Source organism: Etheostoma spectabile, chromosome 20, assembly GCF_008692095.1.
Source record: "Etheostoma spectabile isolate EspeVRDwgs_2016 chromosome 20, UIUC_Espe_1.0, whole genome shotgun sequence".
Lineage (NCBI taxonomy): Eukaryota > Metazoa > Chordata > Actinopteri > Perciformes > Percidae > Etheostoma > Etheostoma spectabile.
The window spans coordinates 14,278,493-14,300,720 of record NC_045752.1 but is presented as its reverse complement, the minus strand read 5'-3'; the positions used below and the strand labels follow the sequence as shown (position 1 = coordinate 14,300,720).

Here is a 22,228-nt window from a genome sequence, read left to right as displayed (position 1 = left end):
TTTTTTTTTTCCAGAGACACAGCTCCTTCTGTCCACTGCTGCCTCGGCGTGGAGTAAAACAGATGGATTGCAGACCCTTTGCTGCCAATGGCCCATTGATTTGGGTAACGCGGTTTTGTTGTATGTGTCATAGCAACGACTACGACGCAGTAGGGTGCTAACAGATTATGTCCGGTTCAAAAACCACTCCAGGAGAGAGGGAAGGGCATTTGAAGCATGCGCAGCCACTTAAACTGATCATGGATCGGTTAAGGTGTAAACATTGAGGAATAACCCTGTTACTGAAGAAACTTTCTACCTGTTAACTGGGTGTTGAGATCTCCGGGGTAAGGTGTTTACATACATTTTTTTTTTTATAAACTGCATGTAAAACGCACTGATTGCCAGGGTCTTTACTGACACCACTGCCACCCTGCTGTGAGCCCCTACTGTGCTCTTGATCTCATGTAGCACATCCTGCTTGTTATCAAATATGCTTCATATTTTTGTCTGCGATTGAAAGGTGAATGGTCCACCCGTTCAAAATACCACTCTAGCCAGTGTACTGAAATACGCCAGGGAAAATGAGAGGTCATCCAATGAAACAGCACCTGCCCAAAATGTGGTCTTTTCACATTAAACAGACCGGGTGGTCAGGATACAGACACTACCCATTGTTTCCTTGGCTGCAATAAACAGCAAGCCACTTTCACCATAATGCTGTGGAGTGGTGAGAGATATTAATACTCGCACAGTGAATGTCACTGGTGAGTAGAGTTGGAGGGCTCAAAAAGCAACTGGGGACCACTCTGTGTTTCTCCCTCCCCCAACTGGCACTAGGATTTCCATCTGACACCTGGCCTTTGGTCAACGCAGGGAATACCACTAAATCAGGCTGACAACTAATCCTACAGAGTGCAGCTCACTTGCACACAACATGCAAATACTAAGAAGCAACTATTTGTAAATAAGATAACACAATGTGCAAGGGTATTGCACAACGCTTTTTACACCTGTTCTCCCCTGAAGCATTAAGTGGAACATTAACACAAAATAGTGCATGTTCTAAGAATTAGTGTGATCTGACTTTTAGAATTATTTCTTAATAATCCATCATGTAAATACACAGAAAGCTTTGTCCTTCTTTTGTAAGCATTGTAAAACAGAACTAATGTAGAGACAAAAGAGACTAATGTCACAGCAGGAGCCAAGTTAATTGCAGGCATTTTCCAATCATATAATATATCATTAGCAGTATTTTTACAAATATTAAAACACACTGAAGTGCCTTACCTGTGTGCCAAACATATTGTACCCACACATAGGTACTGGCAGCAAAAAATAGCCATTGCACTGGGATGAAGAGGAGGCAAATGATGTCCGAGGTAAACGCCACACACACAAAGAATACTGAGAAGGCCTGTTGGGGGGTGATGAGAGGTGGTTATGATAAACCAGCTACATATGCAGCAGAGAAAGATGTAGGTTGTTTGTACCCTTTATTATTTCATGCTCAAAATGTAAATCATTCCCTTAAAAAAGAAAAAGGAAATGTTTCTAAGCTAACAACCAGCATTAGGATGTTGGATACCATATCTTTATCCTTCACAATTGGAGTGATCTCATTCTGAGAGATTTAACTCTGTATTTCATTGTTGAACTATTACACGCATGGTTATGCAAATATAACATTTTGGTTCTCATTTCCTGCATCTCTGTGAGACACGGACACACCAACAGACACCTACACAATGCATTTCATAACAAGCTGTCCAGCATCAATTATGAACTCACTGTAAAATTAAACTATACTAGATTAACATACAACATTTAAATAACAGAAATACTACTGACCCGCAAGCCTGATTAAATCCATATTTTGTACATTTTGTCACATTAGCATTCTGATCCTAAGAATTAGCAACCAAGGTGACGGTGAAAGCTATTTGAGTTTTGAGAGTGTAGTAGAACTCAAGTACTGACTGAAAGATTTTCCCTACGTTCATAATTTGAAATGCGTTGTCCCAAGTACACTTGCAGCAACACTCTCTGCCTTTAATATTTACATATGTTCTCTTCTGTTTATTATCCCCGGGCACCTACAGGTTCTTGAGATATGTATTCTTCTTTTGTTTAGGTTTGGCTGTCTCAGAATCCATGTTACCATGTTATGGGTTATTCTATGATTCTGTAGGGAAATCATCTGACACTATCACTTTTACACTGGCTAAGTAAATCACTGCAGGAAATCTGATTATTGAGAGAAATAATCTTTCCTTTCATTGCACCACACAGCTATCTAGCTACTGTTAACGGTTTCTAGTTCACAAGACATTTAAAAAAACAAGTTATTGCAGAAAGGCAACATTAACAGTGCTACTTAATTCCACATATAAATACAGTGATAGTAGTGGTATGGTGCAGAACATTCAAAACTGAACATCTCAATGGAAAAAAAAAAATCAGAACATGATGATAACACAAGTCAATAATTATAGCACATATTTATGTGTAATGTCTTTACACATCTTATATTTCTTTATCATAACAAATATAAAAAAGGACACAGCCACTCACCAGCCCCTGGTATCTAAAGGAATCGTATACACTCCGGATGAAGAGCCAGAATGGCCAGAGGTACTCAAACCTGAACTCCAATACAAAGTCTGCCAGTAGCACCAGTGCCCACACCACCAGGAATTTCAGGTACAGGAAGGTACTAAAAATGAGAACAAGAACTGGATGACACAAGTTGTTTTGGAACACAAACAGACTACAACATTCAAGAGGTTTTTGTTTTTTTGATAATGGCAATGCAATTTTTTCTAATAAGTATGGTACTCTTAACAGTCAATTTATGGTAATAACAATACATTGGAAGAGATTCAGCTTTTTTTAAGTGTGTGTGAATGTGTGTGAGCATTGCACTCATTTAAAGCCACTGATGTTATAAATTGCAACTTGGCATATATACAGAACAAGAACATAGACATTTAACAGACTTGTGAAGACATTCCGGATGAGGACTATGTCTGGACTAGACATGTTTTTATGTGATGCTGATTTAAATAGTGCCAAACTAAAGTATTTTTCAAGGGTTGTGGAGGTAACTCATAAACACATAATGTTGTAATGTGTTGCTCGTTCTTTTTCTAGTGCCACAATTCATGTCATGAAACTGTCTGATGGTAGGTGACTTTTTATTAGAGCATTGAGACCCAGAAGGTGACACAGTAGGGGCGTTCTTTGATCACAAAGCACGACTGTTTTGTGATGGGTCACTTGCTAAATAATTCAAGAACTGCCCCACATCTAGATGCCACGTGTGTAACTACTGGCCTTTAACGTTTGGTTTATTAAATACAAACAAAGTCACATTGAGGTAGGACCTGTCAGGTGTGGCTTGGAAGAACTAAGCAACTTAAAGTTGTCTGAATAGTGCAACACAATCTTCAGAAGTCAGACAAACGGTCTGCAGTCTAATAAACTCATGTTTCCAGTTAATGATTTGTTACGCTATTAATGGATGTAAGGCGCATGCGGTGAAACTATAAATGAGTAGAAAAAGCTACTGTTGTGCTAATACATGTTACTTTAGCTAACAGGGCAGCGGGTCATTTTAATGGGGCTTGTAGGGGACAACTAACATGGGCAAACAGTAGATAGTTCGGGTTATTAGTGTCTAAAATCCATTACAACTTATTTAAACAGTAACATTGCTGTGAAGCAGACCCTGTGACATGGTTCAAAACAGGCCGTTTTAGGGCCTAGCGCAAGCTAGCTTAACAGCCAACATTACCTGCTAGCTAGTGTACAACGAAAACATACCGTTAGCATACACTACGCTATCACTAGCAGCTAGCTCGGTTAATAAGCTAGCTAGTGGTTGCAGTTCATTGGAATTAATGGTAACGTTAGGACGTTTCCCATTCTGCAGATATCAAAAGCCGCAAGCATCCCCATATAGTGTCCCCCGCCCCCCGTATTAGAGAGGACCCCTTCGTCAGGCTCCGTATAAGTTACCTGCCGTATATACCCTCAGTTATTCGGTTCCGTTTTAACGGCCGTCGGAGTTTGCTGCAGTCCGCATTGCGCCGCTTCATCCTCCTCCTCTTGGCTTTGGCCTTCGAGTAAACACTGTAATCTTATCCAGTTTTCTTGTGTATACGGACAAAGATAATAAATGAAGTGCCTGAGGTATATGTCGCTCTTAATATTTTCCCCAATGGAAACAAAGAAATAAATAAAGGACTCTATTCGGGGACCTCCTCTTTTTCTGTTAGCGCAGACTCATAAGTCCAAACCGCGCTGCATTTTACATACGTCCACTTGTCAGACGGCTGGTTTATCCAATCAATCTATCCGCCGAGGCTTCTCTCTTTGACGGATACAGGAATGAGCCATTAACGTTGCACCGTGGCTGGTCGCTCAGTTCCCCTCCGCCAAAGACGACAGAGGAGGCGAGTGTGTGGAACGTCTCGCCGTTAAGCCAATCAGATTTTTGTGGACAAATCGGGCATCGCTGATTGACCAATGAACTAATCACGGAGGCGGGTTTTCTTTCTTAGTGGTGTTTGCCTTTGGTTTATTATGAGCAGAAAATAGGCAGTCTTTGGGACAAAATTCCCTTTGTGCGAGACGCAACAATCCCCCTTCCAGCATACGAGGTTATTTATATCAGGTCCTTTGAGTGGGGTTCATACAGAGTTGCCAAAAGGCCTTGTATGCCATCTATGTTTCAGGTTAGCAAGTGTGCACATTTTACGCGCGCGTAGAGATACAAAACTCTGGGTGGCAGTTGTCGCTTCTTCTACTATGATGAACTTTATGGCTTTTTGTTTATCATTGCATTCACAGCCATAACAACGTAGCATGATTAAAAAACTTACCTTTATGATTTTTGTAGAAAAAATACAAATAGAATTGATACTTGCTGTGTGATCTGTAATTGTATTTTATGACACATGTTTTTAGGGTGTCAATTAGCCTATTCTAACTGTATATGTTGTCTAAATATGGTAGGCTACTGTTGGGCTAATAAGGCTAATAAAAGGCTAATAATGCTGCATTTTGTTCTATCCCTCTTCTTGCCAACAGCCTTATTTAAGGTAGTTATAAAGACTTCACTCAAATATGCAGTTCAACAATTAGGCATGGACATACTTTTATCTTTATGCAACAAAATGAAACTTATGTGTGTGTGTGTGTGTGTGTGTGTGTGTGTGTGTGTGTGTGTGTGTGTGTGTGTGTGTGTGTGTGTGTGTGTGTGTGTGTGTGTGTGTGTGTGTGTATGTTGGGGGGGGAGTTCATGCAGTTGATAAAAACGAAGGTTGCACCCTGTTCAAATGTTCAAAGCGCCGGGGCTACACATGCGTCAGTTGGAAGAGAAGTGCGCAGGGAACATGTCCAATGGCTCCTCAGTACGCACCAAGTCTGCGCTCCCGTCTGGCACCTTTGCTGCTTTTTCTGCAGATAGGGTTCATATTCATATACGCATTTTACATTGAGATTGAAAGCCATGTAAAAGAAGATGGGACAACCTTCAGCAATTTTTACGCAGGTAAGTATATTTATACATAGTGAGTTTGGAAAGGGTTAAATAGCCTATGAGGGTTATTAATTAATGAATGAAATTAATGAAAAATAAATGTTTAGCACCTACTCCATGGTTCCAAAGCTATGTATGGGACATGCTAGAATCCATGCGTGTGGGGCGGGGCTGCAGTTATTACTGTTGGACAGTGATAAGGTATACATGTGCTGGTTCTTGGCTGGGTTGTCTCATGATAACTGAGCTGTGGCTAGAAACTGAAACACAACACAAGTGACTAGGACTGTAATGATTTAGGTATCTGGCTTTTTTCAAAGTTACTTCTTTTCTTTTGCAGAGTTCCAGGATGTGAATGTGATGGTGATTCTAGGTTTTGGCTTATTGGGCACTTTTCTAGTGCGATATGGTTTCAGTGGCTTAGGGTTCAACCTCCTCGTGGCTGTCATGGCCACCCAATGGGCAATCATACTCAATGGAATGGAGTCCTGGTATTACAGAGGAATGATCAGGATAAATTTGAGAAGGTGAGATCAGGTCAGCTGAGGCAGTTATTTTATCACTTTTTTATTTGATGTCACACATCTGTTTGAACTGATCTCTGATGAATCAGTTTGTCCTTATACAGTATCTGCAGTTAATACAGCAAAAGAAAATGACACTTAACTGAAAAGAGAAATTTCAAATCAACAAAATTCTGAAATATTACTAACCTCAAATATATATCCATGTTTCACAATACATATAAGTCAATAGTTATTTTTTTATATATAGCTTTGTGGTTGCTGAGATGTGCTCAGCCTCTGCCCTCATTTCAATTGGTGCCGTGCTGGGAAAGACCAACCCTGTCCACCTCGTCCTCATCGCCCTGCTAGAGGTGTCAGGGTTTGTCCTAAATGGATGGCTCCTCCAGACTCTGCTAAAGGTGAGCAACTTATTTGTGTGTCTAACCCTGACTTCAGTTTCTTAGACCAAGCGTGTGCTCATAACGATGTTTTCTTACTCTAGGTCCAGCCTGTTAAAAGCATCATGCTGCTTCACATCTTTGGGGCCTTCTTTGGACTCATGCTGACCTGGATCCTGTATCGGAAAGGATCAGAGCAGCCATTTGAAAAAGAGAAATTTGACCGCAAAACAGGATTATTTTCTATGTTGGGTAAAGTGTAGCTTATGTTTTTCTGACGTTGGTAGGGTTTGGTAGAATTTAAGTTTAAACCCTGCATTGGCATGCATCTACATTGTTAAATCAGGATCTGAATAATCTGCTTTCTGTTCTCCAGGTTCTATGTTTATCTGGATGTTTTGGCCTAGTTTCAATTCAGTCCTTGTGGACAATCATACTCCTGGGAGGAAGCTGGGGGCTGTGTTCAGCACCTACCTGGCCCTGGCTGTCAGTGCTGTAACAGCAGCTGCTGTGTCGGCGCTCTGCAGCCCCAAGGGAAAACTCAACCTGGTATTCTTGATGTGTTAATGTATTTTTCTATGAACAGAAAATTGGAGTTAAATTACCTTTACCATATAAATACCCCAAAAAAATCTCATCAAATCAGTATACTTTATACCAGTAAGATCTAATTTATGGTAGTGTATATCTTCACTCCTCTGTCAGATCCATATGCAGTCAAGCATCCTTGCTGGTGGTGTTGCTGTTGGGGTTTCCATGTCAGTGGTTCATCAGCCATGGGAAGCCATGACAATCGGATTAACTGCTGCTCTTGTATCAACATTTGGATTCCGATATCTCAAGGTTTTGTATCACCCCATGCACATGTACCCCTCCATTAAATACTCCACAGTTCATCATAAGCTCTTATTTTCCAGATCCACATGCTGCTTGCATTCAAGTGCCATGACACCTGCGCTGTCCTGAGCACACATGGACTCGCAGGTCTACTGGGATGGCTAGCACATCTCCTCCTACAGATTAAAAACTGTGATGATCACACAACGTAAGTACACTACTGCCATATGGTTGCCTTGCAACACACAACACAAACCGTGTTACAACCTATGTAATTGGTCCTTTATTTCACAGGGCAATCCGGTTTGCTGTATTTCACATCTGCACTCTCTTCATCACCATCAGTCTAAGTCTGTCCATGGGAATCATTACAGGTAAGTAACAATAATAAAAAAAATGACTGATAGATATGCACAATTCCAATGCACCTGTACATGAGCAATGCATCTCTTGAAGCTTGAATAAGTCTTCTCTCTATAAGGTTTCCATTATCATTCTGGCACATAGACTGTATATAAAGAGGTCTGGCACAATCGTACTCAAAGACAGAAGGTCCCTTTTTAATTATTTAGTCACAGCTGAATGCCACAACACTCACATTTGACCACACTTATTTTACTTAAGGTTTTCAGTATTTTATTGAAATTCAGGTCATCTTTTTACAGTGCAACAATATACAGGTTGAAAACCACAGGTGTGTATCAACAATGTATAATGCCTTATGCATACCATTTGCTTTCCTAATTACTTTTATATGTCATTGTTTAAAGGGCTACTACTTAAGTGGAAATTTTGGAGGCCGCCCCAAAACAAGAAATGTTTTGACGATCAGAATTTTTGGGAGGTAGGCAATCAAGACTTTGTCTTACCGGGATACTAAACAGTTATAAACTTGATATTATTTTGTGTTGTGCTATACCTTGGAAAAAAATTCATATAACAGAAGTGGACAAATGTTTCCATCTTTTGCAGTTTCCCCAGCTTGCCGTGCGCAAGTAAGATGGAGAAAGAAGTAGATCAAGTCTGATACTGGAGGTCCATTCATATTAATGTATATAACCTGATCAAAGTTATTAGATGTTGTTTTATGTGTAAGTCTGGGATTTAAAAAATGTAAATTAAAAAGCAATGGAAGCATGAATACAAGAGTCCTTTACTTCCCAATATGTTTTTTGTTTAATGGTCATCAGAAACTGACCTCACGGTTTGGATGTTACACAAGCAAGCAAAGTGTGCAGTCAAATACAAATCTCAATTCCACGTTCCCCTTTCAGGTCTAAAACCTTCGTTTACTTAATGTCAGCTGTGTCAACTAGTGAGCCTTCAACAATGAATCTGGATGACTGCAAAGTTTCAGTGCTGACAGCTGTATCTGGAAAAATACAAACAACCCCTCATGGTTTGAAATTGGTTTTCATTTGAAAATATCCAAAACTCTAAAAAGGAATCTATGAACACTTGTGCTTACTTTATGATTAGCCATTATACAGCAAACAATATAAATTAAACATGTTAATTTGAAAGCTAACAATGTTTATATATAAAGTGAATAACCACTAAAGCATATTATCTCGTACAATATAGATAGCAGAGTGTATAAACAGTGGACATGAAGACACACAGAGTCCATTACTGCCACAGATCCTCTGTCCGTCCAAACTTGAAGACCAAACCCCTAACCAGAAGACAGGAAGATGAGTGTTAGCAAAGGCATTTTTTGAAATGTCACTCAAAACTCACTGTAGAGTCTGTAGAGCAGCACCAATTTGTGTGTTCATCCAATCCAATCCACTTTATTTATATAGCACGATTTTAACAAACACAAGGTTTCCAAAGTGCTGCAGAAAAAGATAATACAGAATAAATAGATAACACAATTAAAAAAAAGAAAATATATATATATATATATATATATATATATATATATATATATATATATATATATATATATATGGTACAATAAAATAAAAACAATAAAATGCACTGCCAGCATATGGTAAAGGTATACACATAAATCATCACTCTACCTGGTGTTAAAAGCCAAAGAAAAGAGGTGGGTTTTAAGAAGAGTTTTAAAATGAGACAGAGAGGAGGCCTGTCTGATGTGCAGGGGCAGCCCATTCCAAAGCTTTGGAGCTGCAATGGCAAACGCACGGTCCCCCCTGAGCTTAAGCCTAGCTTTAGGCACCGTCAGGAGCAGCTGGTCAGCTGACCTGAGAGATCGGCTGGGGGTGTAGGGGTGCAGCAGCTCAGAGAGGTAAGGGGGGGCAAGGCCATTCAAGGCTTTAAAAGCAAATAAAAGAATTTTAAAATGAATCCTAAAATGGACGGGCAGCCAGTGGAGTGAAGCTAAACTAGGTGAAATGTGCTCATACTTGCTTGTGCCTGTTAAAAGACGTGCAGCAGCATTTTGTACAAGCTGAAGACGAGCAATGGAGGACCCGCTAGACCCCATATAAAGTGCATTACAGTAATCCAGCCGAGTGGTCAGAAAGGCGTGGATTACTATCTCAAAGTTTTGTCTCTGAAGGATTGGTTTAATTAATGTTAAATAAATAGTACATTAATGAACACGCTTTTCTGCAATTCTTACTGTTAACAGATACTTTCACTAATGCTGCAGGTTAGAAGGAACCTTGTACAATTGTACATTGAATTGGAAATCAAATCGAAAATGTAATTAAATCGGGACTTTGTGAATCGGAATAGAAAACCAACTGATATCTAGTAGTGATACCCAGCCCTAGCTGAAGGGTAAGCATGGGTTAGGAGTAAGATGCTGCAGAGGACCATTGACTTACCCAAAGAAAATGAATGCATTTTGGAAGAAAATGGCAATACCAGGGTACACAACAGGCTTTTCTGAAAGGGACAACAGAGTTCCAGGTTACTAAATAAGGCCACATTTATAAATTTGGAACATTTAGTAAATGAAGAGCTGTTCATGATTGAACTAAACATTTTGCTCGCTTCAAACTGCATATTTACATAAAGTTACCGCATCATACCGGCTTCTCTTTAAATCACTAATCATTTTTGAAAACACACTTTAAAATACCTCTCAATGTCACACCCTAAAACTGAGTACTGATCAGTCAGCGCAAGTCATGATGTGCTAGGCAGAAGAACAGGACTTACTAGGCACTACGAATCCTCCAAACAGGATCCACATGGAGGCAATGAGGGAGCCGAAAGCAAGCATGAACCCAAGGAAGAGCCAAACGCGAGCGCCTGCAAACAGATAAGAAAGGGTGCATTACTGGGTGATGCGATACAACACTTTTATAAGTTTGTGTTTTAATGCATGAATGGTAATGCTAGGAAACAGACTGAAATTAGGGCGCAAGTATTGTGACAGTATTAAATTATCCAGTAAAGAAAGCACCACAATACATGAGGAAAGTTAACTGTTCGGGGGGAAATATACTCCAAATATAGAGATGTACGGCATATCCTATCATACACACCTGTCTGTCCAATGCAGCCTTCACTGTAGCTGTCTCCTCTCACTTGGCCGTTTGAAACAGCATTTATCCTAAATGTGTCAAATGAGAAAAAAAATTACAAACATTATCAAAAACTACTTAGTAAGTGACTTTTATGTGACTCCTTATGTTGACAGTCTCCATGGTAATTGGATACAATAAGAAGCTGGCAAACATGCCGGGAAATAGCATATTGACAACAAAAATTACAATCACAGGCTTGACATATTTAGCGTTTCAGAAGCTTTCAGTCCCAGCTGTCATTAGTCTTGCATTGCTAGACCTTCCTGCACAGCGCTGCAAATGAAGGTCTGACGAGCCCAAACAACGTGCTCCGGTTTATTGGTATTTCTTTAAACCAATCACAATGGTCTTGGGCGGTGCTAGGAACAAAGCGGAGCCACGGTGCAGTTGCAAAATAGCCTCTGGAAGGAACTAGTTTTGGTGGAACGTGTCTGTTCAATCCCAGAAGTGAAACTTTAAGAATAAAGACTACTCTGTCAGGGACTTGGCTTGCGAACTGGAAGGTGGCCGGTTCAAGTCCTGGCATGACTCAGGTATGTGGATTTGTAGCTGGAGAGGTGCCAGTGTCACTGCCAAGGTGTCCTTGAGCAAGGCAGATCAAGCCAGACCTTCCTCCTTAGCGCTGTGGAGGAAGGTCTGGGAATGCGACACTAGTTCATGTGACTTCAACTATACTATCTCCATGACAAATGAACAGCTCCACACGCTAAGGAAGGCCGGGTGATGGAGCTTTAAGCTTAAGAAACACCAAATAATTAAACCTTGTTGGAATGGTTTCTTAAACTGAAGAATCTAACATATCCTGTGACAGAAACGGTCTGCAAAGCCAGTCTTACATGAGAAAGGCCACTGTAGCGATGACTCCACAAGTGTGATAGGCGTGATGAAACTGCCCCTCGTCAGGATATTTCACTGCTGCATCAATGATGATCCACCAACCTGTGAAGAACTGCAACAAGATCCACAGTTTAAAAAACAAGAATCCACAGCTCTACATACACCAGAAATAAGTAGGCAAACAGGAAAGAAATCAGAGTAGCCTACATATCCCTTATGTAGCTACAGTATATCTGCCTTCTTGAGAAAAAAACAGTAAAATACCAGAACTCCAGCAGCTATGGATGCGATGGTGTTTCTTCTTTCTCCCCAGTCCACATTGCACTCGCAGTCTCCGCACCGGATTCCGTCCAGAAAACCAGACATTATTCTGGGAAAAGGCGTAGTGTACAACAATGTGTAAAAGCAAAACCCACAAATTTTATAGAAATACTCAATTCATTTCGACATCACACACACGCTATATTTAAATAGTACAATTCAATGTTCCCAAACACTGTTCAGAACGAAAACCAATGTACGTTTGTGCGCAATCGCTGTAACGATGATGCTTAACTCCCTGGCTTATATACCAAGCACCAACAAACACCAACTATTTTTACACCAAAGCTCGTAACATCTATTCACCAACAAGGCTGTTGATGTATCCACTTTATAGCTGTTAAAAACACAAGGTGTGTGTATACAGTTGATAAAAAAAAACAGGGCTGTGTCGTCGGATTCTTTTGTTCATCGCTTTGGCACTAGCAAACATTTCCTTGAAGGTTTCTTCTTGCTACGAAGTTGCTACAAATAATAGCATAACTAATACGACAGCGGTAGAACCAAGCGAAAACACACACCCAAAACGCATTTATTGGTTGTATTGTCATTTTCAAAGGAATTCTTACCTTTTATTTTCGGTTTTTGATGTGAACCTACTTGATAAGCCTGACTTTGCTTCCGACTGAGCTCGGTCATGCACATGCGCAGTTCATACACACCCATTTGATGAGGGAACCTCAGAGACGCTGTTGATATTGGTGCCTTCACGTGTTGCAGACACAATGGTAATTTGTGCGAAATTGCAAGCACATGAAATGAACTACTCAAAAAAGTAAACCCTACTTGGTATGTATTGATATTAATAATACGTTATTAGATGTGAAAAAATATGCGCATAGGAGTGGTAGTATTACCTCGTATACTAAAAATGATAAATAGAAAACAACACACTACATCCGCATTTTCTTCTGTGTTCATACAACAGTAGTTTAAAGTAGTGAATATATGTGCTACCTATGTTACAAAAACTCACCATACTATATGCAAACCCCATTTCGTGATTATGCTCTTCATTATTTCCAGAGAAAATTGCCGAACAAGTTACTTACGGTTCATAAAGTCGGAGGTAGGAGTTTAGCACTAGTTCTTGAAGGAAGCACCGAACCGCATACTTTCACATTTACTTATGAAGCTGTTACAGACTGTGTCACACGCTGCACTCGATCCTGAAAATAATATACGATCAGCTTATATTTTTAACTAATTTAAAATATCGTAGCAGAAATACAAACAATAACTGCTAAAATATAATTCAAATAGTACCTGTATAATTTAAAAGATAGGCCTACATACGAGAGTGCATATGTTTAACAAGGGATTTCTGCAGCCTACATTTTCATTTTATTTCATGTGTCTAAAGGACTATTTGCATTTGATCCGTGGTTCAGTGGTGTGAGTGCAGAACAGCTACATTTGTGTTTAGAACATGCCGTTTACTGAAACAACATGGAGAAAAGGTTATACTTTGGTTATTATCTCAAAGCAGAGGAAACAACTTTATGAAAGCAACCAACTGAACATTTTCTCACATCTATTATTGTATGTTAAGATTTGTAGATTGTCTTGAAGCCATTTTCTGCATGGTCTGATGGGAGATTTGTGCCCATCATGTGTAAGTCACAAGGGGCCTTAATGCATGCTGCCAACACTTAATGCCTGCAACTGTGAACAACAGAGAACTAGAGGACAAAAAACAGTATCTGGGGCGGTAGCAACAATCAGCATCTACTTTATTGTCGATAATAACATGGGGTAGACATTCACAACAAATATTTGAATAAAGAGATATCAAGTTAGTGGTCCATACAAATATGTTGAATTGGAAATTAGCATTTAAAGAATAGTGCAGCTAATTTATGGTTGACACATCTGAAAAGGACATGTAACCCTGTGTAAATGAGTAAACAAGATTACAATTGTCTTAAAAGACTCCAAGCAGTTGCAAGGCTACAGCTATGGACAGAAAGATGACACCAAAGTATCCAATGTAGCCATAGGCACCATTCATCCTCTTGGCTGGATCTGGAATTAAACATAAAACAGACTGTCACCAAAGCAGAAACATATGAAATATCAATAAATACAGTACAATAACAAAACATACTGAACTATTTGTTCACAGGGGAATGTTTTGTTCTGATTTTGAAATCCACGCCTAACATTTTGCAGATAATGCATTCACAATGACACTCTCCACACCCACCTCTGGCTCTACATGCCTGTACTGCTCGATCTAGTTTTATTTTTTAATACAAAAAAATAGTTACCAAGTAACTATCGTTTGCTTAATGCTATCTTCTGCAAATGAAAAAAAACTAGGTGAGGCGCAAAAAAATGCTCTGGCAATCACTGTACTGTAACCTCTGTGACATCTGTATTGCAACCTTTACACATCTAATGCTACAATTAGGTGTATTATGTTGTGGAAATTATAAATGGATTGTTGTGATTTGAATCTCTCACAAGAATGACAGGATTGATTTACACCATCCAGCATGGGAGTAATCGTATCACCTACCTTATTACTAGCAGTGCAGTGGTGAATTGTGTTTTAGTCCTTAAGGGCCCTATTTACCTTTGACCCAAGTACTAATATATAACCTATTACATAGATTATAAATAATATTGGTAGTCTGTGTGTAGCCTATAACTGTGTGTAAACGTAGACGGATAAAAAGAGTGGATGAACTGACTTCATGTGTTGTTGTTTTTTCGTTAAGTTCTTCTACATTACATTAACACAATGTCAGTCTTACCTCCTGTGTAGTAGCCCCAGGCATAGGAAAACCTGCTGGTCACCCAAATAGCCCCCAGCACAGACGCCGATAACTTTGTGAATAAAGAAAAAGACAATTAATACCAACAGTTTGGACATACAGCGGTGATCCAGCTTGAGGGAAAATCTGCTTAATCACTGTGACTCTGGAGAATCCATGCCAAAGATCACAGAAATGTGTCGCCCCTCCCACGTGTGACTGTGTGATAACAATTTGAGTAGTCCTAATAGTATGGCAAAAGAATATAAAACAAACACGAAGTTAATACGTGGATATGTTTGATTATGTGTGTATAAAAAAAAAAAAGGGATACATACAGGGTACACAAGAGCTGCGATGGTCTGGAAAACAAGCCACTGAGGATACACCTCTAGGGTGTTCTGATGTGCTCTCTGGATACAGTTGAATACCTGCTCCTTGTCACTGTACATAGTGGGGTACTGTAAAGTAAAGCGAAGATCAAACATACTCTACATTAGCCAGTGTTAACTTTACTTCTACTTGTTTTCATTATTTTCCACTAAAGTCAAATGTGTACAACCTTAACATTGTACTTCTTCCTGGCAGCGCCAACCTTGACTGCCAAATACCCCAGCATAATCCAGCTGTAGAGGAAGGTCAATATGGCATATCCAAAGCTGGACGGCAATACAGTCAGAACGTCCATCTCTTCTCGATGTGTTAGCCTGTGTTTCACGTTCGTCGGATTTTCAATCGTGGGAGTGGAGGGGCAGGAAAATACAGGAAGCAACAAAGTACTCTCTTTAGATGGTAATCAGAGCAGACGTTACATAAGACATCGCGAGATTGCTTGCGTGCGACGTTGTAGGCTACTTAAAGGGCCATACCACCAACATGTTTCTTCTTCTAATGTATTGGTTGCGTTGCACAAAAGCAAAGAAGATTTGCAAAATAGAATAAAGCATGTGTACAATTAAAGACATGCTTTTTTATCTTATCTCCACTACATATCAAGATGGAACTTAAATTACTAACATATGCATTCACAACAACTGTGATTGAAGATACAACAGGCACAGAAGATATTATTTGTGAATACTGCCTTCTGCATTTGACCTTTCTTTACTCCTTTTTGTTAAAGTGAATCCAAACATTTGTGCTTCTCTGCTGGTTTTGACCCAAATTATCAGATTCTTTTGAACTTTTATCTGAGTCTAAACTGATGCTGAATCAGCAGCCTTTAGTTTCAAATTCAGGTTGACACATTATAAGATATAACACATGCACTACATGCATTAATGTCATTTTTGGAGAATGCATATCAACTTTCACCCGCAGTGAATCTATTCCTTTTGTTTGTACCAAACCGAGGCATTAACACAGTGAGCCGTTCAAAAGAATCAAATCTTGAATCATTTGGAGGAACACACACAACGATCACACAACACAAGACACTTTAAAAACTTTTTGGGAAAAGGACAGGAGGGAGGAAATCCAAATATTTGTGACACAGAAAGCAACAGAACTTGAAACAGATCGATTAAACCTAAGTCATCCCGTACCATTGCCAGCAATACCTCATAGGATACTTCCTGGTGATGCCAGAGCAGATTAAACATTATAAGAAAAGAAGAACAAGGCTAGGCTTATACTATACAGGTACATATTGATAGTAATGCACAGTCACATCCAGATCTACACAAGTGTATCAAAGAGTTTAGTTAGTAAAACAGGAGTATTCATTTTTCCAGTGTTTTATCTCAAAGAAGTGAAAAGGATCAGTGATGAATTATTAATTTACATAGGAGAAATGCTAGCAATTTTGTAAGCAATACAGTGGATATATGATACACGACCATTGAGAGCAATATTTTGTTCAGACTCAAGCTCATCACTAACAACTGCATACATCACAGTCCTTCGGACAGCAGACCGGACATTTGGAGATTTACAACAAACTTTGTATAATTCAAATGATTGGTCTCAGAGTAATGTGTTTTTTTATAAGCGATACTGGCACTTATTGGTATCAGAGGAAGGGAAATGACATAAAGTTGCAAAAGTGGCTACAAAACATAGTTACAAGTACATTGATTTGGCAGTTAGTTTCAGCAAAGCGGAAGTTAAGAGCATTATAAAACAGAGATTGAAGGAAGCAACGGAAGAGAAAGAGAAAAAAGGACGATAGTTTTACAAAGGAAAGCGGGAGGAAGGATGTGTGCTGAAATTAAGGAGCAGGAGAGAAGAGATGATAATATTAAAACTTAAATTGGACACACTGGACTAAACAGTATGCATACCTATTTTGACCACTGTTCAAAAAAGGTATGCATAATACATGAAGATGTGTTTACCCTGGGCAAGAAGAAACAGCATAGCATGTTTACTATATTGTCATAAATGGAAGGGAGATAGAAGACTTTTGATACAAAACCTCACAAAGACAAAAGGACAATGGAGTGTGATCGAATAGATATTCTGGAGGGGAACTTAAGAAAATTCTGGAAGGGAACGCAAGAAAAGCTTCATCGATTGCATTGATCTATTTTGTATATATTTTTTTTTAGTTTCTGTGTTCATCATATATTCCTTAATAATGTTTCATTTGTTTGTGTATGTATGCACCATTCACCAAGGCAAATTCCAAGTACAGGCATCTTACTGTGGCAATAATCTCCTTTCTGATTTTATTTCAGTATCTTAGACAATTTAATATGAAGGAGAATATATGCGTTTTTTATGTATTATCATTATGTTTTGTGTAAATATTCTAAATACTAGATATTCTGATTCACACTTATACCAGTTGGTGGCGGTAATGCCCCAAATCATTGTATGCCAACCGCCTACACTTCAAAAAAAGAGAAGATGAACACGTGACTGGACTAGTAGCTACCAGAGCCACCCTGATAGCGCCCAGTTCGCTTTCAGTGACGACGACAGACGGTTCAACGACGACAAAGAGGCAACGATTGCTTCAAACCAACACAATTGAGCATTTTCAGTTTTATTCGAAAGCTATCGTCGCGTTTACGTGTTTGAAGGCGATTTTTCTAATATATTGTACATTTTAACAGGACCAGAGGTTTCAAGTTAACGTTACAGTCGACGGTAAGTCCATAATGTTCCTCCGGCAGCTTCAGCTTAGCTACATGTGGCTAACGTTAGCTGACGTAACGTTAACTTTGTTTTGCCAAACTGGAGTTACGTGTAAACGGTCGCATTTAACGTTAATCGACTGAATATAAATGTATTGTCTATGTAATTTAATGTTTATGTGTGATTTAATTGATATTGCGTGTTTGGAGTGATAACAGATGGTAGCAAGCTAGTCCGGCTATCTTTAGCTTGCGTCATTCTGGAAATTTCCAGTATCTTCCAGTCGGCCGCTGTTGTTCTCTTATCTAATGGCTGCGGTACGTTGCTTTGCTCACTAGGGGCAGCACTAAGGGAAACCAATGTTATGCAACAAAATCCATAGGTTTACAGACTGGGTGATTTTTTTATCAAGGCACTAAAATGAGATCTAATGACGCACATTATTGCTACGTTGAAATAACGTTACACGAGGCCAGCCCATTCAAGGTGTAAGGATACTGTAAAAACTTTTTTATTTTACTTATGCAGATCTTCCTATTTTTGTCATTTCAGCTTGTGGCAAAAAAAAGCAATGGCCAAGGGAGAAGACTCACACTTTGAAATGGCCGACGTTCGTCAGAGAGATGGCATCAGTGTAATCTTTGATCAGAACAGCCCTGCCTCCTCTCGCTCCCGTTCACCACCCAGAATTGGCAGACGCTCTAGTCGCCACAGGGGACGTGGCACCCACGGGCGACGCTACAGGTCTTCATCATCGTCTTCATCCAGCAGCAGGTCATCCTCTAACACCAGGTCCCGCTCTCACCCTCGTTGCCACAGACCTTCCTCCCGCTGTCGCTGTGACAACCATCGCAGAAATGGCCGGGACCGACATCCCCGCTCAAGGCCTTCCAGCCGCAGGCACAGGAGGTCTGTGAGTCGATTTTCCCAATCCCCACCTAGAACCCACAAAAGCGTCTCAAGGTCCGGATCTTCAGAGCATTCTGTCAACCTAAATTTGGATGGTAAGACGATTTGATCTAAATAAGGGAACAGTCACTGCTATATTTGTATTCATTGCCCAAAGGCACACTTTGACAATTTTGTTTAATTGCATAAGTCCTTAAATCTTTTCTCAAAACTTTGTGCTCCTCAGATAAAGAACTCCTCAAAACTGCAAAGGCTAATGCTACGACGATCCTAGCAGTGGAGAAACTGGAACTTCCCGAGAGGATCCTAGCAGTGGAGAAGCTGGAGCTTCCTGATTGTGTGAAACCAATCCTGTCAGAGCAGTCGGATTTCAAATGGGTGTCGTCAGATACATGGGTGAGACAAGACCCTGGAAAGACTCAGTCACAGGTGGGTGTCTGAGAGTGATTGTCAGCTACACATTGAACACAACACACACGCTAAAGGACCCCTTGACACAGATTCTTTTTAGTACATGTAAATATAATGTAAGCAGTGGTGGAGTATTTTATAGGTAAGTTTTTCAAAACACTTGTACCTGACCATTGATAAATTTTTACCACACGGGTAAGGGACTCATAGGTCTTTGGCTGTACAGGACAAATGGTTTTTCATAAAAGTAAAGTTGCAACAATTATACAGTGCATGAATCACAATATAATGTCTACAGATCTATTGATTGAATTTCCTGTCTTGTGTTAACCTTTGGACCCCTGAGGGAATACACATGCTCTCTGTATTTATTCCTGTCTTCATAGATAACATGACAGTGGTCTCCACTCATCGGCACCTGGGATTAAAGGGCTGTCATGTGACTTGGGTGACGACAATATGTGTTTGCGTGAAAGGTTATCTGATAACTCTTGTAATGTTCACAATGTGTAAGTTTATAAACTAGAGGGTTGCAATTTTAACAAACACATATGTAGATTGCCTCACAATCAGATGACGCACACATAAAAATGCTAACTATACACATAGATACGTAGACGATGCAATTCAGCTATTGTATTACACTGACTACACTTCATTAAGATAGGCAATAGAATTTTGACATTTCAAATGTATTTATGCTTGCAGTTGAAATGGGTCATTGTTATTTAGCAGAATCCTCCACTCGCTGATGGAGCACAGGCGTGTGGACTGCATTATAGTGACTATCCCTGTCGAGAGCTAAAAACAGACGAAGAACTCCTCTCCATATGTCAAAGATAAGTTGGTTCACCAGCCGCGTGCTGAGGGCTGGGAAACCTACGTCACCATCATTCTGCCACTGTAGACAGAGAAGACAAACCTTTACTCTATTTTGTTTGCATTTTATTCTGTTTCAAGGTCTGTCTTGTAGGATTCATTTAATGGTCAAGCCAGGCCTTTGATGGCAGTGGGACGGGGGTGTTAAGTGTTGAAGCTAACACTTAAATAATTAACAATGCAATAGAATTTTTTAAATTTTTTTTTTTTTTTAAACAATAACAATGGGAACTATAATCCATCTATATCAACAAACTGAAAAAAGATCACCCTACCATTAGTTTTACACACATGTCTAACTGGGTCTGTTTTTCTTGTCTCTTTTTTAACAGAGCAACGAGGGGGAGTTTGATATGTCCAGCCCAACGATGTCTCCAAAAATGAAAATCTCTTTCAGCATTAATGTAAGTGACTTAAATTGCATCTTTTTCCTAAACAGTTATTAGCCACACCAAACTGCTTTACTCTTTTCCTGGGCATTTTTGATGTATTCTAATGTCTCTCTCCTACTCTTGTCCCGTTAGAACTCTGTGGTTAAGCAAACAGTGGCAGCTTCATCTTGTGCTAAGGTAACTTCCAGAGTGGACATCTATGCAAGCAGAAAGCCCTATGGTCACTGGATTCCAGTCCAATCAGCCAAAACCTCCAAAGCACGCAAACACAGACCTGCCACGTCACACTAGAGTGGCAGAGTACATGGACGCTGTAAATATTTTGTACATATATTTTACCATTTAATGGTCAACGTTTCTTTCAGATGTTAAAAGTTAAGTGGGAAGAAGTGAAGATTTCATTCAGGTGGGATTATTTTTTCCTTTTGTTGGATATTGTGCTGGTTATGACTGAATAAAGATTTATTTGATAGTTTCTGACTGTTTTTGTAACTAGTCTCATAGATCAATGAACTGCACTCAGTAAGTCAATACTGAGCCTTGATAAATTGTTAAGGGAAAGTTTTAATTGGAAGTTAGGTTTTAGAATTGGTAGAGAACACTGACTAAACTCATGCATGCAAAGAAATTAGGTTTTAACTTGTTGACCAATAGTAGCTATACAGTGATATTCTTACAAATGGCTTGAGTAAGTAATGTAAAATCATATTCAGATACATTTTTCTAAAGATTATTATCCTACAGTTCAGCGTGAGAGTTGTATATTGATTTAAGTCAGCATTTTTTATGACACAGTTGTATTGTAAATTTCAAAATTATCGCTTTATTAGGACTGGGCAGAGATGACAAAAGTACTCACTTTCCGTACTTAAGTAGAAGTAATGCTACTTGTGTTAAAAAATACTCTGGTAAAAGTGGAAGTACTGATTAAACTTCTTTAATCAAGTAAAAGTAACAAAGTACAGGCTTGGAAATTTAAAGTGTAAAAGTAGCCTTGTGAAATCTTTTTTTTTTTAATTTTATGCAAAGCTACCTGGACCACACAGATGTTACTAGATAGCACCTGAGGAACTTTAGAGGACATGGAGAACAGGCTCTTTATATGGCAATGGCTACATTTTAAATGGATGTCTACCAATAGGCCTAAAACATCACATTACGACAGAAACTGGGACTCCAGGTTAATAAGATTCTGACTCATCAGCAAAATATGAATTCAGTTGTGATTCTATGAGAATTCACAGATCCAGTTTCCATTTTTAATCTTCCCCTCTACATGTATAGGTGTATGCTCAGAAATGGCTTCTGTAAAGAAAATAAAGGATTAAAATATGAATGACTAAACATAAATTAATGAAGAAGGTCCCCAGCACATTAGCCAGGAGTCCTTCTGGATGCCTACTGTCTCAAACATCTCTCTCAGATAAGGTCGAGGATGATGGGATGTCTTGCTGCTTGTCTGCCGGACCTCTGTTTTCTTCATTTTCAATCATGTCGCCCTCCATACTACTGTGTGCTAACGTTAACACCATCAAGCCGCAATGATTTGCTGTGAATGAATGCAGAATGCCGAATCTCATCCATATTCCCATCCATTCAGATTGAATATGGTATTGATGACGTAAACAATAACGATAACTCCAGTGAAATTATGTGAAAGTTGATGACTAGATTAGGACTGTATTAAAGTTGATTCTGGTTTCCCACTTGGTTTCCTCAGGTGTTAAAACACGGAAGGAGACAACTTTTCATCCACTTTTCAATTGAAATACAGTATCTGAAGTTCGGTAAAAAAAAAAACTCATTCGAATAAAGCTGGTGAAACTGTTGATGCTTCATTAAGATCAACGTGCAACCTAGCT

General features: G+C 39.3%; 5 protein-coding genes across 9 annotated transcripts in view; 2 read left to right on the top strand and 3 right to left on the bottom strand.

Moving 5' to 3' along the window:
* Positions 1–4,292, bottom strand: part of maco1b (macoilin 1b) — a 15,749-nt gene extending 11,457 nt beyond the window's left edge. For all 4 annotated transcript variants that reach the window (XM_032499864.1, XM_032499865.1, XM_032499866.1 and 1 more), the window contains exons 1-3: positions 4,003–4,292; positions 2,557–2,698; positions 1,273–1,399 (exon numbers count right to left, since the gene is read on the bottom strand). In XM_032499864.1, coding sequence (XP_032355755.1) covers positions 1,273–1,399; positions 2,557–2,698; positions 4,003–4,082 — 349 coding nt within the window. In that variant the 5' untranslated portion in view covers positions 4,083–4,292. The remainder of the gene's footprint in view (positions 1–1,272; positions 1,400–2,556; positions 2,699–4,002) is intronic.
* Positions 4,293–5,314: 1,022 nt separating this feature from the next.
* rhd (Rh blood group, D antigen) lies at positions 5,315–8,633 on the top strand. Its single transcript, XM_032499868.1, is given in 11 exon segments — positions 5,315–5,380; positions 5,382–5,539; positions 5,868–6,054; positions 6,302–6,452; positions 6,536–6,683; positions 6,808–6,980; positions 7,137–7,274; positions 7,349–7,476; positions 7,563–7,642; positions 8,039–8,112; positions 8,241–8,633. Coding segments are annotated over 11 exon segments (1,320 nt in total). The 5' UTR covers positions 5,315–5,324; the 3' UTR covers positions 8,268–8,633.
* Positions 8,421–12,637, bottom strand: tmem50a (transmembrane protein 50A). The gene is made up of 7 exons (XM_032499869.1): positions 12,505–12,637; positions 11,879–11,984; positions 11,614–11,726; positions 10,736–10,803; positions 10,407–10,499; positions 10,070–10,130; positions 8,421–8,943 (listed from the first exon to the last, which is right to left on the bottom strand). The coding sequence occupies exons 2-7, from the start codon at positions 11,978–11,980 to the stop codon at positions 8,898–8,900; spliced, it is 483 nt and encodes a 160-aa protein (XP_032355760.1). The 5' UTR covers positions 11,981–11,984; positions 12,505–12,637; the 3' UTR covers positions 8,421–8,897.
* Positions 12,638–13,635: 998 nt separating this feature from the next.
* Positions 13,636–15,525, bottom strand: mgst3b (microsomal glutathione S-transferase 3b). The gene is made up of 4 exons (XM_032499870.1): positions 15,257–15,525; positions 15,033–15,155; positions 14,695–14,767; positions 13,636–13,960 (listed from the first exon to the last, which is right to left on the bottom strand). The coding sequence occupies exons 1-4, from the start codon at positions 15,380–15,382 to the stop codon at positions 13,860–13,862; spliced, it is 423 nt and encodes a 140-aa protein (XP_032355761.1). The 5' UTR covers positions 15,383–15,525; the 3' UTR covers positions 13,636–13,859.
* A 2,020-nt stretch (positions 15,526–17,545) lies between these two features.
* rsrp1 (arginine/serine-rich protein 1) lies at positions 17,546–20,838 on the top strand. 2 transcript variants are annotated; one of them, XR_004326975.1, is made up of 5 exons: positions 17,546–17,787; positions 18,328–18,779; positions 18,911–19,113; positions 19,831–20,378; positions 20,499–20,568. XR_004326975.1 is itself a non-coding variant. In XM_032500657.1 (5 exons), exons 2-5 carry the CDS (start codon positions 18,347–18,349, stop codon positions 20,655–20,657), a joined length of 867 nt encoding a protein of 288 aa, XP_032356548.1. In that variant the 5' UTR covers positions 17,546–17,787; positions 18,328–18,346; the 3' UTR covers positions 20,658–20,838. The 2 variants fall into 2 exon arrangements, 1 of the variants encoding a protein (XP_032356548.1); XM_032500657.1 differs by having other exon boundaries at positions 20,307–20,378; positions 20,499–20,838.
* The last annotated feature ends 1,390 nt before the right edge of the window (positions 20,839–22,228 follow it).

Coding starts and splice junctions, on each gene's coding strand:
- tmem50a (XM_032499869.1), bottom strand. CDS start 11,980: ATGTCTGGTTTTCTGGACGGAATCCGGTGCGGAGACTGCGAGTGCAAT. Junction 10,804..11,613: donor GCTACAGTGGCCTTTCTCAT/GTAAGACTGGCT, acceptor TGACACATTTAG/GATAAATGCTGTTTCAAACG. Junction 8,944..10,069: donor AATGCATTCATTTTCTTTGG/GTAAGTCAATGG, acceptor TCTTCTGGTTAG/GGGTTTGGTCTTCAAGTTTG.
- mgst3b (XM_032499870.1), bottom strand. CDS start 15,382: ATGGACGTTCTGACTGTATTGCCGTCCAGCTTTGGATATGCCATATTG. Junction 15,156..15,256: donor GGAAGAAGTACAATGTTAAG/GTTGTACACATT, acceptor TTTACTTTACAG/TACCCCACTATGTACAGTGA. Junction 13,961..14,694: donor CTGGGGCTACTACACAGGAG/GTAAGACTGACA, acceptor GTTTAATTCCAG/ATCCAGCCAAGAGGATGAAT.
- rsrp1 (XM_032500657.1), top strand. CDS start 18,347: ATGGCCAAGGGAGAAGACTCACACTTTGAAATGGCCGACGTTCGTCAG. Junction 18,780..18,910: donor TGTCAACCTAAATTTGGATG/GTAAGACGATTT, acceptor TGTGCTCCTCAG/ATAAAGAACTCCTCAAAACT. Junction 19,114..20,306: donor CTGGAAAGACTCAGTCACAG/GTGGGTGTCTGA, acceptor CTTTTTTAACAG/AGCAACGAGGGGGAGTTTGA.